The sequence below is a fragment of the Monomorium pharaonis genome, chromosome 9 (assembly GCF_013373865.1).
Source record: "Monomorium pharaonis isolate MP-MQ-018 chromosome 9, ASM1337386v2, whole genome shotgun sequence".
NCBI classification, from domain to species: domain Eukaryota; kingdom Metazoa; phylum Arthropoda; class Insecta; order Hymenoptera; family Formicidae; genus Monomorium; species Monomorium pharaonis.
In genome coordinates, this window is record NC_050475.1 from 224,998 (window position 1) to 243,142 (window position 18,145).

General features: G+C 41.2%; 1 protein-coding gene across 4 annotated transcripts in view; it reads left to right on the plus strand.

The window, feature by feature from the left end:
* Nucleotides 1–18,145, plus strand: part of LOC105837473 (amyloid beta A4 precursor protein-binding family B member 1-interacting protein) — a 122,401-nt gene that overhangs the window by 49,016 nt on the left and 55,240 nt on the right. Inside the window, exon 1 of one of the 4 annotated variants that reach the window (XM_012682279.3) lies at nucleotides 2,166–4,018. The exons of 2 other annotated variants lie outside the window; for them this stretch is intronic. In XM_012682279.3, the coding sequence (XP_012537733.1) occupies nucleotides 3,839–4,018 (180 nt within the window). In that variant the 5' untranslated portion in view covers nucleotides 2,166–3,838. Of the gene's footprint in view, nucleotides 1–2,165; nucleotides 4,019–8,584; nucleotides 15,683–18,145 lie in introns of those variants that run through there. One more of the 4 variants, XM_012682280.3, reaches the window with a different exon arrangement.

The following is an 18,145-nucleotide window of genomic DNA, read 5'->3' on the forward strand; positions in this document are numbered from 1 at the left end:
GAAAGCATGTTCCCGTTTAATTCGAAAGAATATTTTATAACATTTGAAAGTAGAAAACGTTGAAATGCATTTCTTCTCCTAATTTAATTTAGACATAAATCAATTTAGACATAAATTTTGTTAGACTGTGTCGTTTGAGATGCTTGAAGATATTTAAAATTTAATTAATGGTACTCTATTAAATTACGCTTGTTAAAATTAAATTTTATCCCATTTATACAAACCTTATAATTTACATACATAATTTAGCACTTGGTACTTTTTGGTGCATCTCCTCTCGAACCTCTTGACATCTGCGAGACACGTATGTTGAAAAGTTTGTTCGGCAAGTACCGGTTGAGGAAGTTCGGGACTAACTTAGTAACTGCCGCGTCATTTAGCCATCTTGAGGGCTTGCATGACTCACGCCGAAATTACATGTCCATTTTCGCAGCTGAAGGGTGCCGCGAAACACCCTTCATTATGCACATTGGCCGCGCTATACGTACATAATCACACGGTCTTACATATCGATTCTAATGTAAATGTACCGTTCACCTGAGTTTTCTGTTAGTCATAAACGCGGTACTCAATTCGATCAAAGCCAGTTATCAAATGGCTCTCTAGTAATTTTTTTTCTCTTCGTCGCTCAATTGAATTCATAAAATTAAATTTATGAACAAAAAATATTATCATTCTTATGATTTTCTCGTCATTTTTGATTAAGCTATTGTGGTAGCAATTAATTTTTTATTAAGAAAATTAGAATTTCTATTATAAATGTTGTATTACATTTTTCAAGATTTTAAAGTTGTTTATATATTTTTATATAAGGATAAAAAAAACGATTATTGAAAGAGATTATTGGAAATTTTTATATTATTTAAAGAATTAATGATAACACACACACATTTTTAAATTGTATTTTTTATTATATTTTGTTGATTTTAAATGACAACAAAGCTAAACTACTTGAACAAAATTTTAAAAAAGTTGAATATTTAGCAACTTTTTTTACATTTTCATTTAGGTGTAAATTCTTGCGGTGGAATATCCATACGAATGTCAATGCTATTAGGCCAGATAATCGCGCGACTCTTCCACAGGAAACGTTCGAAACTCGTGATCAAACGCAGAAACCAAGAAAATGACACGTCTTCGCCGCAACAAGAGAAACAAGTTAACCCAAGCAAACCGCAATATATTCATACCTCGCAAAAAGGACCTTCAAACGTAGAATTACGTGCAAAGTTCTGCAAACTTATATAAGTCGGCAGGTGTATTTTTCTTCCCTTTTTGAATCCGCGGTTTTACTCCTTGGCAATTTAATCAGTCGACAGATTTTTCTCGTTTCCACAACGCAAAATGTTTTTCGTAACATTCATAACTAGTTTCCAATTTTGAAATTTCTTTAAAACATTTAAAACATATTTTTACCAGAATAATTGCGATTTCCTCTATTATTATGTTCGCATTTCCTATGCGATGTTATATCATAGCTTTTATCACGTAATTCTAATGTCTATAATATGCTTTATTCCCGGAAAACCGGATGTGCGATTATAACCAGATATTTATTTCTATCTCGCGGCTTGTATCCGTTATATAAAAGTCTTCATGGAAAAGGCAGATGGTGATAGGTATCGAGTTTCTTCAACTGGCCTTTTTCGTTTTACTGGATCAATAGTCAAGGACAATAACGTTCCGAGAGGAACTTCCGTTTTGGATATTCGATAAGCGCGGAAGTAGGTTGCTGTGATGTAGTTCAAACTGTAATTCTCGCGCGTAATGAGTCCTTCGAGGTTCACTTATTTATAGGTGAGACTCCTGAGAACTTTGTGCAACAAAGTATCCTTCGTGGGAAATAGAATACTATTAACCTCCGTGCTCAATAAGATTACGGAATTTCTTACTAGCTACGACCGAAAAAGCGAATAATGTTCGAGGAAGGTGCAAAGAATTGTTTCTTTTTCAAGATAACGCGAATGGTTTGTTGATTATTATATTTTTTTAAAGTCCTTAGAATAATTTTTATGCTAATTTCAATCTCACATTATTGTATAAAATGCACGCAGAAAAAAAGTAATATAGCCAATAACATATGTAATTGCGGGCTGCCAACTACATAAAATACTCAATACAATAATATTTATTGTTAATGCAAGTACAATGTTGATACTGCGATAGCATATATTATTGTACATCTGTAGTTGGTAGCCCGCAACCACAAATCTTATTGGATATATTACTTTTTTTTCAGTGCAAGTAAATTCTTCTGCTATTTTGAAAGAAACCATACGTATATAAAGCGCAATTTTTATTCAATCTTTCGCAATAAAATTGATAGATTGTTATCTAGACATCAGCTCTGAATGTTATAAAAAGATATCGAGATCGCGAACTGTCCTCGATAACTTTTAAAGCGCTCTCTGTCAGAAATAGATTGTTACGAGCGAAGCGCCGTGCAGGTTCGAAAATCCAGAGATAATTTTGAGAGACACTGCGTATCTGTGCCGAGCGCCACGCGACCGGGTCGTCCGATCGGGCCGGGAGCCGGGTGTTACTGAAATCAACGTGGTGGGGTTCCTTCGACGAGCCTACGACCAGAGCCTTATGCCTTCAGTCGACTCTCGGCTCTCACTGCGACTCGAGCTGGCTGAGATTCCGTTAATTGAGTATCGAGCAGCCCGAAAACGCGCCTGGACACTTCAGGTGCGGGGCCATCCGTCACACTGAGTAGAAGTAACAACAGCAATAATAGCAACGACAACAGAGAGTGGAGGAGGAGCGGGTTTGCAAGATTCTTCAATTACGTCACATACTTTACGACTCGGGGAAGCAAATGGGTATGAAAATCAGATAGACTCTTGTAGACGATAAAATTGCATCGAAGAGTCTTATCGAGAGGAAGTGAAGGGAATCGAGGGAATAGTGGGGAAAAGAAGTATTCTGCCTCGAGTCCTCGAGCAGTGCGATCGAGACTTGGCGTGAGTCGACAACCTCCAACCGATTGTGACTGACCAAGTCCAGTCACTACTCCAGTCCCATTCAAGGTCGATCACCTCAACGATTTTGGAGCCCATCACGTTACATGCTGGTTAAGTTAAGAATTTTACGTAGGTAGTTGCAAGATCAGAAAAGAGAGAAAGAACCGAAGGAAAGCATAAAAAATCCGAACAGGAAAAACCAGTAGAAACAGAACAGGCGATCGAAGCAAAGGGTACCAACCGATTAACCGATTCGCAAAGGGTGCGGCCGGAGCAAAGGTTAAATAGATGCAGGAATCTGCGGACGGCGCCATCGTACTTCGGCGAGAAAAAACTTCGGTTACCTACGCTGAAAGAAACACTCGCGTGAATGTGTCGCGTGAAGAACATTTCCTGATCGAACAGATTGTGCTCGTGCTCGAATTCCGATTGTTCTTACAATAAATGAATCTCTTTTTCACAAGAAAACTGTGGCAGAAAAACTTTGATTAAATTTATTATAGAAGTTTAAGATAAAAAGATAGTTATTCGCGAGTGCAAAATAAAGTGCCTTTAACTCGTGATTGACAATTCTCGCAACATTGAGATCAATTAATAATTAGTCTTAAGACTCGTTGAAGGATCTTCTTAAATTTAATGGTGATTACAATAATCTTATAAAAGAGAGAGAGATATCTACAGTGACATATATAAGAAATAATATATTTGCAAATGATTAATTATATACAAAATTAGTATTTGCAATTTTCACAAACGAGAGATTTCAAATTGGGACTCGTGCGATAGTTTGGACACATTCGATCCCGCTTGGATGACACTGGCGGGAGCCTAACAAGATTTTTCGGTAGCTTAATCGGGACGACATCTCGAACATGTTGTGCGGCACGTTTAAGAAGAGAAGCAGGCACCCAGGGGATGAGTATCTGGTTAGATCGAACACTATGCCGAGAATAGTGTCGGGACCGAGGAACGTCAGCTTGGTGTCTGTGCGGAGAACGAAGTCCACGAGGACCGCCGCTCGACCCTTGCTGATCAAGGATCTACTGCATACGGTAAGACTAGGAATAGATAAAATGCCGATAAAAGAATTGGGATCGTCTGTTACATGGAAATTCGTATTGAAAGTGTCGCGGAATCTATCGTAGCAATAAAATGATTCTGCGATGCAAATTGAATTCTGATCACGCTTAAGTTTTCAAAATTTTCAGAGAAATGAGCAAATATATCTTACGATATCTATAAATGAATATTGCATTATAAAATTAGATTAAATTATTTATGGAGGAACAAGGTAATTTGTTTAATCAAATTTTGCATGTTTAATCGACATGCGAGACAAAATTTTTAAGATCCAAGACCTGTAATCACATTGTTGTTTTCCTCTCTTTATAAATGCTTTATGATGCTTTCGATCACGCACTTAATAATTTTATATTAAGTATAACACTATTTACAAAAATCAACATGTTGATACAACGCAAACATAAATCGTTCGCCTTGTTGCTCGCATCGAGTTGAGAACGTCGCGTCCCACGGACCAGTCAGCCGATTGATCCTCAAAGGATTCGGACCGTCTCGAATCTACATACATGAATACGAATGCGTCATGCAGTTTGCATATGTATGCCGGCTACGGCGCGGCGTCGCGCCGTATTCGTATGCATGCATTTGTCCGTGTAATTTACGACGCCACACGACTTTAACTCGGACGTGGCGCGACGTCGTCGTGCGCCAGGGGTGCAGCCTTAGCCGATTAATTAGGGATTTCGTCCTTCCCTCGATGGTAACGCGATGTTGTAACAACAGTCCGACTAACAAGATAAGATTTCATGCTTGTCTCGCCGGAGTACGAGAGCACAGAGACCCGATCTGCGATCTGACGTTCGATTATTTTTCAGTCGATCATTTGTCGAAATCGAAGTTTAATAAAATTTAATAAAAATTCACTTGGCTTGAATTCAAATGCGCGGAGATCACGCTGCGTCGTTCGCCCTCCGGTATCGATACATTCGATCCATCCCGAGCCTGTCTCACGTTTCCTCTCGTGCCTACCTTTCGTTCTTCTCGAAAGCCGCATTTACTTCTTTTTTCGGTCTAAATCCGGCAACGGCGAGGCGCCTCGGCGCCGCCACCTCGGATTCTCTCGTGGTGCCTGGCCTGGACCGAAAGGTAGAGACCGACTCTCGAGGTTTGCCTTATAAGGTGTTCCGCGGGATGCCCAGCGTCCATTAGAAATCCTTTTGTCGGATCCGATCTCTTTTTCCGGCGGATTCTCTCGAACTGGCCATCCCACCGCCGTTCTCCCCTTCGGAATCGTCAGCCTGCTGGAAAAACGTATGTGTTATTTTTCGAAAAGACTATGTCGTATTTTTAATGCGCCGAACATGAGAAGGAAATAAAAGAGCCAATAAAAAAGCAATAAAACTGACGTAACGAGAGATTGGTCAATTTTGGAAAAAAAAACTGTTCTAGAAATATTTATTTCCCAAATCTGATATTGTTTTACTTTTAGATTAAAGATGAATATCGCGAGGAGACCGTATAAAAATTTAATCCTGTCTAACTCCATCAATATAAAGTGATAGTTTCAAAACCCATAGAAATTGATTGCGATCGATATTATAGCCGGTAAACACGGTGATTCGATGTCGTTCACTCCTATTATCCGAGTAGCCTCTTTACCAGCCGCTGATTGGCCGTTATCCGTGGACGGAGTCTTTTTTTTTCCTTGGGTAGAGGGAATTTTAATGCATAAGCGGCGAGAATGAGTTCATGAATATGCACATAAATGTAGAGAACGAGTGCGAGCGCGAGTTGCCTTTTTGCGAGACTCTTGAACGTTAACGTGAAAATATTCGTTGCGCGGTTTGTGCGCTGGACCGAGCTCTCCTTCCTTGCCGAGGGAAGAAATTTTGTCTGCGGTCAAGAACATCGCGTGGGAGTCCGCGGGAATCTGACTGGTGCAGGCTCGAAGGCTTATTAAAGTAATACGAACAATATTCGGCAACCATTGATACCATTTAATCCTGCCGTTACGTGAAATATCAATATATAAATTAATTCGCTCGTTTACGATTAATCACTAATGGTGATAACGCTGATAATTATTATAATTATAATAACGCTTCGCAATGCAGTACGATAATATCCGATTTATAGTTATTGTTTTTCGCTAATTATGCCTGCGATAAATTTTAATTTTATCATCGGAAGATATAGTAGTCTTTAGTTTCTTATAATAAATTCTGAATCAAAAGACGTGAGAAATATATTTTACACTATATTTATCATATTTTGTTTTATCATTATATTATTTTGTATTCTTTGTCATATCTCTAAAAATATTTGTGTATATTCATAATGCTATTACAACCGTATCAGTTTTTTTAATTACAATAAAAGACTCGCCGAACATTTGCCTGTTTGCCAAGCGCGATTTTCCCTCCTCTAGGGGAAATATTGTAAAACAGCGCGTTAATCAGTGCGGTTTACATTCTGCAATTTGCGAAACTAGGTCGTCTGCGAGGACGTAATCGGCGAGACCGATTATCCATTAGACGAATCGCGAGATTTCTAGGAAGGATGTTCGCATAAAGACAATAGTTTTTCCTCGTGAGTCCGGGAGAAGAAACGAGAGGAGGAGGAATTGGAGCTGCAGAGAGAACGCGCGTGCTGCTTTTTTCGCCGTTGCAATTTGTGTACCTCCGCCGCCCTTTGTTCACGTATTTTTTTTTGTTTCCAACCCGCTCCTCCTCCTCTTTCTCCTGGTTTCTCTCGTCTTCTTCGTTCTCCCGCGCGGCCGCGAGATCCTCCTCCGCTATCCTCTTCATCTCTCCGCGTCGCAAGATATCCCGGCGCATTCCTGCGTATCGTGCCGCAGCGATTTAGGGCCTCTCCTTCCCGCCCCTCAGTCAATGGCCCTTAGGCCCCTGTTAGAACCCGTTTCGGCGAACTACGTATGAAGTGTTAATTTGAAGTGAGAATACGTTACTTTAGTCTAATACAAAAAAGAAATGGCAACATTTGCATTTGCACACCATGCGACAAAAGACCGAAGTTATTACGTTTTTTTTATTAAAACGCTCGGTGGAAAAAAATTTTTTTTAATTAGTCCCTCATATCTTAAATCTTAATTAAAAGTTTTGTTTTTTTCAGAAATGGAATAATTCTTAGACATTTATTGAAAATTTAGATCTATTTAATGGCCGAGATTAGAAAGTTAAGGAAAGAAACTTTCGTTCAGGAAACATTATTTCTAGGTTTATCGAGACTTAAAAAAAGTAAATGTATGTCTGTACATCCAGCCGGTTAGTATCGTTCGTATGCGTAATGTTACGCAATTCATCTTTTAATGCGCTTTTTTTTCAATCTTCCGGTTGTTGGGGCTGATAGCCTCCTATTAAAATCATACCGCACTCATACGAGACATTCCCTCCGAATTGCGCAATTAGCTCTGCATCTAGTATGCTAATTTTGTTATAATTATACCCGATGGCAGATATATCAACAAAAATGTCGTTACTATATTATTAATCCGAGAGCGATTGCCCAATGTAATTTACATCCCGACGGCTCGATTTACTTTCGTTCGTATTCATTGCAATTAATTTGATAATTTTACCCGATAAATTCCGTTTTCCAGCTAATCAGCCAAATAACCATCAGAGAGTATCATGTACCATCACGGCACCAAAAAGGATAACTCATCATACTTGCCGTGTAACGAATTAGTTGCGCATCGCTTTATAGATGATGTGTAAAATACGCAGCCAACACGATCGAACGATCACGTTTATTATCGAAATAAAAACAAGCGGACAACTCGATAATAGACTCGATAATAAACGTTTATGCTCTTATTACTTGCCTTTATTAGTTAAATTAAAAAAATTAAATTTACTTAGAAGTATGTGTTTTATATATAGCAAATATAATGAGATCTTTTTTATTGTCTCTGTCTTTCTAATCACTGTATATAAATTGTGTTTATAGATTTAAACATTTACCGGAGTGAAGTTATAAACGTTGTTGCTGTACAAATACAGGTCACTCATTATTTTATGTCATTTGATCGTAATTCCGCCATAACTCTAGCTTCTCTCAATTTGTCGTATTATTTCTTTTATCATTATTGTTATTAAATTGCCGTCGATTTTCTTGGAAACTAGATGATCGCGAATCGTTCTCGACGACGCGGCGGGCGGCTGGCGTGCACGTTATTAACTCTAATTAGCGATTATTAGAAGACATTCCGTAGAGAGACGGCGCCGCAAATTGAAGGCGGCGCAAACCGGTGTGAACGACAGAACAACGGTGGCGAGGGACGAGGGGGGATATAACGGCCTGATTAAAACAAATCGTCGAGCGGCAGAAATGAAATTGCTAGTCGGCCAATGCGCCGAGATAAGCGGTCTTTTGAACCAATTTTGCTCTGTACGGTGCATTGCGAAAAGGGCAATTTATTACAATCCTTATTTATGTTTCGACACGCCTCTAGAAGCTTGAGGAAAGTAGAAATAAAAAAGTTTTTTTTTTTTCAAGCAAAACGAAATAATCAAATCAAAAATTTTAAAATCTGACAAAAAATTAAAATATAATATTGAAAGAATATGGAAAAAAGAAAAGGATATTTGTTAATTACATTGAAATAATTTTATTAATTCTGTTGGTAATAAAAATATAAAAAATTGTAGACAAAATCGTTCTTCGAGTGATCGCGCGGAAAATTTGCATCGAATGCCAACGGTGGTCGGCGATTTTATTGCGTCGGGCGTCGAATTGGGCTCAGACGTGAAAACGGGTACAGGTGTCATCATACACTGATGAAATAACGCGCGCCTTCCTCGCGGTATACGAGACGCTTTCGCGCGTTATTGGATGTGCGATACGGCATAATTGTCGATGATGCAACGAAAACGCATTGCATAAGCTTCTTATGGAACGACCTGATTAATTGCATTTTAAGTAACGTAAGCTTGTAATACAATGAGCGTCTTTGATTCGACCGATAGCTTTGATTAACCGACTCTAGCCGGTCCCTTTAGGTCCAGCTGTGAACGGAGTAATTGAACATTAACCGCCATTGATGTTACAATTTATTTTGACTATTTGTAGTTTGCTTTTTACATGACGTTACTTATTAGAATTCTTAAAAATTTTTGGTTTCTTAAATAATTTTGGGTTGACTTAGAATTGCTTAATTTGTACAGCGTGTATTCTGAAGTTGAAAAGCCAATAATATTTTGATACTTTTGGCATAGTTGTTCGTTTTAACGAAATGACGTGATCGAGGAACGGAACACGCGCGTACAAAACACGCGCTGGCGAGCATGTTCCGAGTGCCGTCGACCTCTCGCATTTTACCAAAACAACGGTGTCTTATATCTACATAACATTACATGTTTTAACTTCGTATGTAAATGCGGATGTGCAGCGTCGAATATGGGATGAGTACGGGTCCGGTAACACGAAAGTCTTGAATTCTTTTGCAAGCGTGGGAGCTAACGAGACGATTCGTAGCTCAGGGCTCCAGATAGGTGCGAATGGGAACGATGTGTCGGGAGAGAAGGCCACCCGCGTAATCCCCATCTTTTTTCCCCTTCCGACAAGTTCGCGGGCTTTCGAAATGCTTAATGCATTTCCTCGGTTCAAGCTTGATCGATCGACAACTCCCTGCGCGTCGTGTTAATAACAGCTAAATTCTGTTTCTCTCTTTCTCTTTCTCGCTGGCTCTCTCTTATTTGTACTGCTGAGAAATCTAAGGGAGTTTTATATGCGACATAAACGTCCTCCTCCGAAATTTCAACGTGAAGATGTTAAACCGAACACAGCCATTGTATACTTAATTTATGCGTGGCTTCGAAATTTTTTTGTCTGATTTGTCACGTACAACTCTCCCGTTTCCAAAGCAACGGGAGTGTCTTTCGACTTCCGGCTGCCGCCTTCGCGTTTCTTATTCTATAATGAGCGTACGAAATCCTTTGCCACACTTCCAGATCCTTAAAAATCGAGTTATCAAAAATTTCAACTGTCAAGTGATTGGAGATGTGTTAATTACTAATTTTTAATTATTGATTGATCGAATTTAAAAAGATTTTTGTTTAAGATTACATAAAATTGCTCAATTTTTGGTCAAATAAAATAGACTTCATTTTTTAACAAAATTTTTATTGATATTTTTGAATATATGTGTACATTTTCGCTGATTGATCTTGCGTATTAATCTTGCGTATCTTTATCGACAATACGTTCGAGAGAAATAATGTAGTTTTCTTAAGAAAAAAAATCTCTGAAATATCGCTACAACACGTGTAATACAGGAGGTTGAGCGGCATGAAAGTTAGTCGGTCATTTTATTGCTCCTTGCGACCGTATCAACTTTTGTCCAACGATCGGCTCGCCGAGCGAGTTGTATTACGCAAGGGATTCGCTTGCAAAAGGAATAAGGCAAAAAAAAAGCCGCGTTACCTGAGCCTACTTAACATAATGCGTGCATTGATACATTCGCTGCAACTCAGTCACCCCGAACTTCATGCTGCGTTCGTTATAATGTTAGTCATTAGCCGACCGATTTGCCGTAGAAAAATCAGTGGAAAGTCAATCGTACGTTTCTGTGGAACACCCGATCGTTAGGAAACTCGGCAAAGGCGCTAGAGGTTCGAAATATTTCATGTTATTTGTATACTTTATTTCTTCTTCGCCTGCATTATTATTAGGCATACTTACTGATCGCGCGAGTATCAAAGAATACCGATTTTTATCACGTCGTAAACTCTTGTACGTATCAGTATCGAGTGAAATCGCAATCGTGCTACTTTTCACTTATATAGAGTCACGATTAGAGCTCAGCGTGAAGTGTGTTCGCACGCTGTCTGCCGGGCGTGTAGCATTTTGTTCCGGAATTTTGTAAACGATGACTTTACCCTCTTTGTCCGCTTTCAAAAGGGAACATAATTAAAAATAAAGATAGTGATTTTGACTATTGAAATTAGAAAGATATGTCCAAGTTGCGTCTTCCATTAAGTATATGAAAAATGCTTCGTCAGATTTGGGGAACGCATTATCTAGCAGACACAAGATACACTGGGTATTCTCACCCCCGGCAGCTTTAGATAGCAGTCCACAGATATGTTTTGCGTGCGTCTGATGGCCGATAATGCGGTTTCGTTGCGTGGCCAGATCGAGTGTGGTAACATCGTGCCGGCCGACGGAGGCGAAATCAATTAACTTCGGCAACACATGCGTGCGTAACCCGCGAGTGCGTCCCGCACGCGCGCTCGCGACGTACGCACATAGAAGATGCGTAGTACCCCACTACATATAGGGTGTGATAAAAATCATAATGTTTTCTTCGATTTATCGATGACTTTTAATTTTTTCTTAGTCGAAAAATTTTTAATTGCCCATTATTTAAAAAAGTGCGACGATATTGACGCATTTAAAAAATAATTTTTCTTCTATTCAGAGTAATTAATTTCTGAGACACCATGTACATTGCGGCCTGTACGAGGCGCCTATAACGCGTACGTTTGCCGCGTGGGTTGCCATGGGCAACCCGTGACTAACACACGTTCCAGCATCACGTCTCTCTCACCCTTCTCGTCTCATCCCATCTCTCCTTTTCTTCTTCCTTTCTCTCACTCTTTTCTTTTTTCCTTTCTCTCTTCTCTCTTTCTTCTTCTCTCTCCTTGTTTTCTTTCTGTCATTCCCTCTCTTTCTGTTGTGTACCCGAGTTCAGTGACGTAACAGTCACCACGATGGAACTGGAGTATTGGTGATTGATTTTGAAAGAGAAAAATTTTGGGTTTTATAGCGCTGTGTCATCACTTAATTAATATGATTAAGAAAAGATTCTATTAAGTAAATGATGGACGTTTATCCTGTCTTTTCTGGGATCATCTATAGAGCAATGCAAGTAATGCTTTCAAGCAATTAATTATGTAGAAATTTATATGAAAATTGAAACATGGTAAAAGAATTTTACATAGTTGTCAAATTGTATGCATATACAACATATTACTCTTATAATAATTAAATTGTCGATCAGTAAATAAAAAAAAAAAAATTAACGAATGTCTTCAAAGTCTGAGCGAAATTCGAGAATAAGAACCATAAATTAAATGGATGCCGCAGATGGTTAATGGAGCATTATGTCTAATTCTTAAAAGTGCATTTCGCAAATTGCTTGGTACGTTACTGTAAGCCATCTCTCTTCATTTCATGCGACACGTTTATCCTTCTCAGGGACACTCTCTCGGTCTTTCTTCCTTTCTCTTTTAGCCATCTTTTTCTTTCATGTCTTGTACCCTAGGTTAGCGCTTCACGTTCTCATCGTGCTTGCTGGGGCCTACTGATCCTCTCCCCTTCAGGAGTGAATCTCTATGGAAACTAACGAGACTCGAGCCGCAGGCCCCTCAAAAGATCGCCCGTCTATCCGAAATTAGTATCAATTTTTTAAAACTGTATATCGTGAGAACTGATGTGACGACACTTCTTGTCTTTTATGATCCTCTGTTCCCAATGGAATTTCCTAAAAATGAGCAGTTTTAGAGTGGAAGGGAGTCAATGTTTATCCTTGATCCCCAGCGTGTTCAGGAAGCCCAGGGATGTACGGCACTTCATTACGAAGCAACGACGCGTGACCACCGAAACGTCGCTTTGTTTTCCGTATCTTAGGGACGTCGTCGATTATCGATTTTACGGTAGGTACTACACTCGCGTGCATACGGTTCTCCGATGTCGATCCATATGTATAAGAGCGAGATCGAGATGATACCTACACATTGTATAGCCTTCCGCGCGAAAGAATTTCGATTTACCGCGATGATAGAGCTGTGTATACTCCGCTGCATACTTCGGTGTAATTAATTTCTGCGAGCCTTGGTGTAGCGTAAACCCGAAAGGCTATCTTATCTAATATTTATTATATTAATATATTATTTTTAGCATGATATATGAATTTTCAATAAATAAAAAAAAAAATTTTATAGCTTTGCAGGCGTATTCAAAATAAAGCTATGGAATTTTTATCTTTAATTAGAATTTTCGCCTTTATGAAACTTGTTTGGTGAAAAATAACGATGTTACGACTAAATGTTACACGGGATCAGAAGGAATAATTGCAGTCGAGCAATAAAATCAAAATTTCTATTACTTTATTAAAATTATTCTATAAAATAATATTTAAAGTACAGTTTTCTTTGATATATCTTAAAAAAATCTACTCAGTTTGTTTACTCAGTTAGAGTTGATTTGTTTATACATTTAAGATTAAAATCAACGAGTTAATTATATCCCAAGCGATGCAACTTTAGATAAGTCTACTAAAAAACAAAACTGCCGTTTGTGAGATCTCCCAGAATAGTGCCTGGGTCTTTACTGGAGAGGGATCGTCCCTGAACCCATGGAAGCGACGTGCGGAAGGGAAGGGGTCATGGAACTCATAGAGAGGGGAGCGCATCATGGTGGAGGTGGTTGAGGCATCAAAAGAGAGAGAGAGAGGAAGAGGTTTCTACAGGGGATGCTGACTGCATAAAGAGAGACGAAGAATCGCGACGAACCATCATCCCCTCATTGGGACGCTCTCTTTTCCTTGCTCTTCTTCTGCGATCTCTTCTCTCTTCTATTTAGCTCTATCTGCTGTCGGGATTGCTTTCTGACTAACTTCCGAGACAAAGAAAGAAGATGAACAAGAGACGTAGAGCGAAAAGATAGCTCTAGATGAGTAAGCTGAAGAAAGATGAATGTTGGAATGCAAGTTCGAGAAGGAATGAGATGTTGAATGCGAGTATTTAATGAGAAGGAAAGAGAAAGTCACTAGATCAGTAGATGAGAAGGTAGAGAACATGAAGAAAGAACGAGTAAGAGAGAGGGAGATGAGAATAAGCAATTCTGATTATAACGACAACTGGCAACGATTGAATCTTGGCAAGAATAAAGGAGATGGGCCGAAAAATCAGTGAAATTTAACGAATCAAGAGGTAGATGCTGATTTCGAAAAAAAAAAGAAAGAAAAACAGGAAGATCGCCAAGAATAATCAGGGAAAGAAAGAAGTATAACGAGATGATGCCATTTCAAGATGGGGGGGAAACTTAATCTTTTAAGATTAAAAGTACAATCGTGACGTTTCGAGAAGTGGGAAGGGAGGAAGAGGGCAAAAAGGGGAAGTGAGAAAACGAGTGCCTGGTTCTCTCGAGTGACAGCGACAGAATTAGGCTACCCTCGAGAAGAGAGGGAGAAGCCCAGCGGGAGTTTTGAAGGCAGAGAGAGAGAGGTGAATAGAGAAGCCGGGACAGGGAGCAGACAGATGAGGCAAGTTAGAGAGAGAAAGAAGAATGGGGGACTATTCAGGGGAACAGACGAGAGATGGGGAGAACAGGACAGCGAGAGGAAGAGAGAGAGAAAGAGAAGGACCGAAAGAGAACGAACTGGAATGAGCGAGACGGGGAAACAGAACAGAGAGACCAGGCAGCGAGTGCGCCCACCGAGCCGCCTCCATACCACCTCCAGCATTCCCAGTCTGCACACACAGTTGCAGCTGCACCGCGGCCGTGGCTCGTTCGTGTGCACACGCGAGACTGCGCGCGCGTCTCTCTCGCATAATCTCGCGATTCTCTCGCGCGTGTGTGTACGTGTACGACGTATATATAAAATATATAACTATACTACGCGCGACGCGCAACAACGTCGCCGCCATGCAGTTTTAACGACGCCGTTTCCTTCGGTCCTTCGCTTATCCTCCGCGCTGGACGAGATTGCACCGCTTATCGGCCATTACTCCGGAGTTAAGAGGTTCAGCTGGACTCCCTCAAGATCGCCGACGATCGCAGACCAACAACAAACTCACCGTAGTGAATTGTAATTAGCAACGACGTACAAGAACGCACGCCGACACTTTCGCCGACATAAATTCGTAATTAGGCGGGTCACAAATCGATTTCTCGACTTCCCCTCTCCTGCGACTTTCAGCTTCGCGGTAGTGCCGGGTTGCCGAAGTTCACGAGGTGACATTGACGAGTGTCGACGAACTCGCTGTCGACGTTGAGACGGAAGGGCTCTCTCTCTCTCTCGGAGGTCGGCCAAGATTTCCCCTCGGAATCGACGAGCTCGGGATAGACGCGAGTGCGAAAACGGAGTGCCAGTGATCGCTGGCTGTTTTCCCTGCGTTTCTCCGGCGAGCCGCACTGCGCGGAGCACGTGCGAACCGCGAGGCTGAGAGAAGTGCACTATCGATCGCGTCTGTCTCGGCTGCAATCTCGGGAAACGTGTCCTTAGCACGATATTCAGCCGGCCGGCTCAGCAGGCAAGACGAGACCTGACATTTCGCAAATGTCAACCGCCGTTGCTGGCGTAATTTTCGCGTAATCGGAGCGTGGCTGATAAACGATAAGAGAGACCGACTCGTGCTTTTCTTGGCGAAACCGCACTCTCTCTCCTGTTTCCCTTTCTTCCGCGACAAATCGAAAGTGACAGACAGCACGTCGACAGCGATGACACGAGACACGTGATTCGTAGAATCTGAGACTCGGAAGCCAGAAAGACTCGACGTCTTCGATTCCCGGGGTTCCCTGAAGGAAGCGAGGATACATCGCTCGTCATGGATTGGATGAGAAGGCAGGATGTCAAGGAGGAGCTGCAGGAAACTTCCAATACCTTGACACCGGAAGACGACGACGAATGTTACTTCGAGGAAGACGCGTCGATAGACGAGGGAATGGTACGTGAGATTTCGCTCTATGATTAACTCTTTACTCGCGGATCGATTTGAGTGATTAATTCGAGATCGTTCTCTTGTGCAAAAAAAAATATATCGATATATTAATTTTATAATATACATCATGATAAAACGCGGGCACTGCATGCATAGGGATAACGGCGTCAACATGCATATTTATCGGGGCTGTTTATATAATGAGACCTGATATATGTATTAATTATATCGAATTACGTATGCGCACTTATTGAAACGTAAACGCGCCGCCAGATTGGGGCAGGGTAAAATTAGTATTTATGGCGATTGCGCAATGCAAATTGGTTGAAGATACACAGCCAAATATATCGTCACTTCTCCTCGTCCGGCGTTGCATCGGTCAAGGTAGAAATTTGCATATCCCGGTTTGGAGACTACGAGTTCTCTCTCTTCCCTTCTCTTTCTTTCTCTCTCTCTCTCACGTTGAAATGCACTCTCTTTTAATAGCGATTGTACACGAACGAGCATCGTGATCTTCGCCGTATCTCCCGACGCGTCCATGAATATTAATAATAATGCCGTTATCGGCCGCTCGCTATGGTCGCAATAATCGTTGGCGGCGGTCGGTTTAATGCGTGTATCGCATCGGAGTCGCGGGTATCAACAGTCCGTGTGTCCGCGGTGATTTCGCAATCGTATCTCGCGCGTCCTCTCGATTACGCGAACAATTATTGCGCTCGCAGTTTTTTTTTTTGCGAGCTCTCTCTCTTTCGCGAGATTGCCGAGCTCTCTTCCCTCCTCCCCCTCTCTTTCTCTTCGCGCAATCTATCGCAGCATCTGTCACGGTCGCGTTCCTCGAATTGCAACGTGCCGTTCGGGAAGAGCATCAAATTTTCTCCAGGTAATTGCCGGGGCGGATGCTGACCGTTAGGGCATTCGGTTACGTGTCGCGGCTATCCTTTTTTTCCCCTAACCCCTGCTGTTCGTTTCGAACCATGAGGTCTAAAACTTATGTTACACGACAACTTTCTAGTGCTATTTTTGATATTACTTTATGTTGTAATTTTAACATTATGCAAATATATATATATTTATTTATCTGTTTTGAAAAGCGAAATTTTTCCTTTGTTTGAAAACGCTACAAATTCGTAAATCAAATATGTTTGGAAATGTCAAAGTCTGTAATTCCAAACTTTAGTGAAAGTAACATGAACATCCCTTTCGAGCGGGCTGATATATATCATACTTTTCTACGTTCGATATAAACAGATGTGGCTCCTGCTTCGCATATGGACTCGTCGCCCAACGTATCGTTGACAAATACAATACGTTGCGTGAATCGGGCTTAACCGGCTACTGAGAAAATGGGCTCGAGTGTAAAATTACGGCGAATCTACTGTTACGTCCATTGTTGCCTCCAAAGTGACCGCTTGAATTACTAACTGCCTGGTAGAGTCACTCCGCTCGCTCGGGGCGGAATTGCATGCGAGCCAGCGCGTGCGTGCGCTACGCGCAAACATTTAACGGGAACAAAAAGCCGCCCGCGGCGATAAATCAGAAAATTATGCGAAAAACTCGAGACTTCTCTTCTCCGCCGAGGGTCGCCGGGTCGTCACGTATCATCCTTTCTTCATATTAACGTCGTAATAGCTAACCGCTTAGAAATCATGTCGCTAGCCTATGAAGCGTTGCAAAACACCTTGATAAAACTTTAATTTTTCATTATCCCTTAGCTGGGACGATATATGAGCGATTGATTGATTTTTTTTTTTCAAATTGGGAGAATTTCTTATTTGCAACTTGCCGAGAGACTTGACTTGAAGAAGTTGAAACTTCACGACGCGCAGAATCTTTAAACTTTCCCTAAAAAGAAAAGTTCGCGAGTTCGTTCTCCTTAAAGAGACCACGACTGAAAGGGGACGCGATAATAACACTCGGTCTAGGGCAATTCCTGTCGGATTCTGGCGACATGCCGACTCGGCCGGAAATTAAAAGAAGAGGGAGAGATTGCCGGTCGATACGTCCAGCGATTATCGGGATCGCCTGGATGTCATTTACGGAAGTCCGCATTTTCTGACGACCGCCTGTTCTTTCCTTCACTCCACTTTTCTTGTGCCATCTTGATAAGAGCAGGTGATAAGTTACTCGAAGCCACTTCGGAAACCTTGGCAACGCCGAGGTGTTTTCGAGGAGCCACGATGATTCAGCGCCAGCTGCGCCCTCGAAGGAGAAAAAGAAAGAGGAGGAAGAGGAGGAGGAGGAGGAGGGGGAAAGGGGAGGAAAAAGATCGGCTATAGTGACAGGACTGGAAATTTGTTAGTCAAAATCGAAACATTGATCCCTCGGTTAGGATTAAACGTACACGTTTCACCACACGAACGGAATACTCGACGAGGTTTTTCCACCTTGCCTTCCGCTGCGTGTGCGCTGCGTATCTCGTCAATCCGCTTCCTATTATCTCGCTGGACGATCGTATCGGCCGGAAGTGAG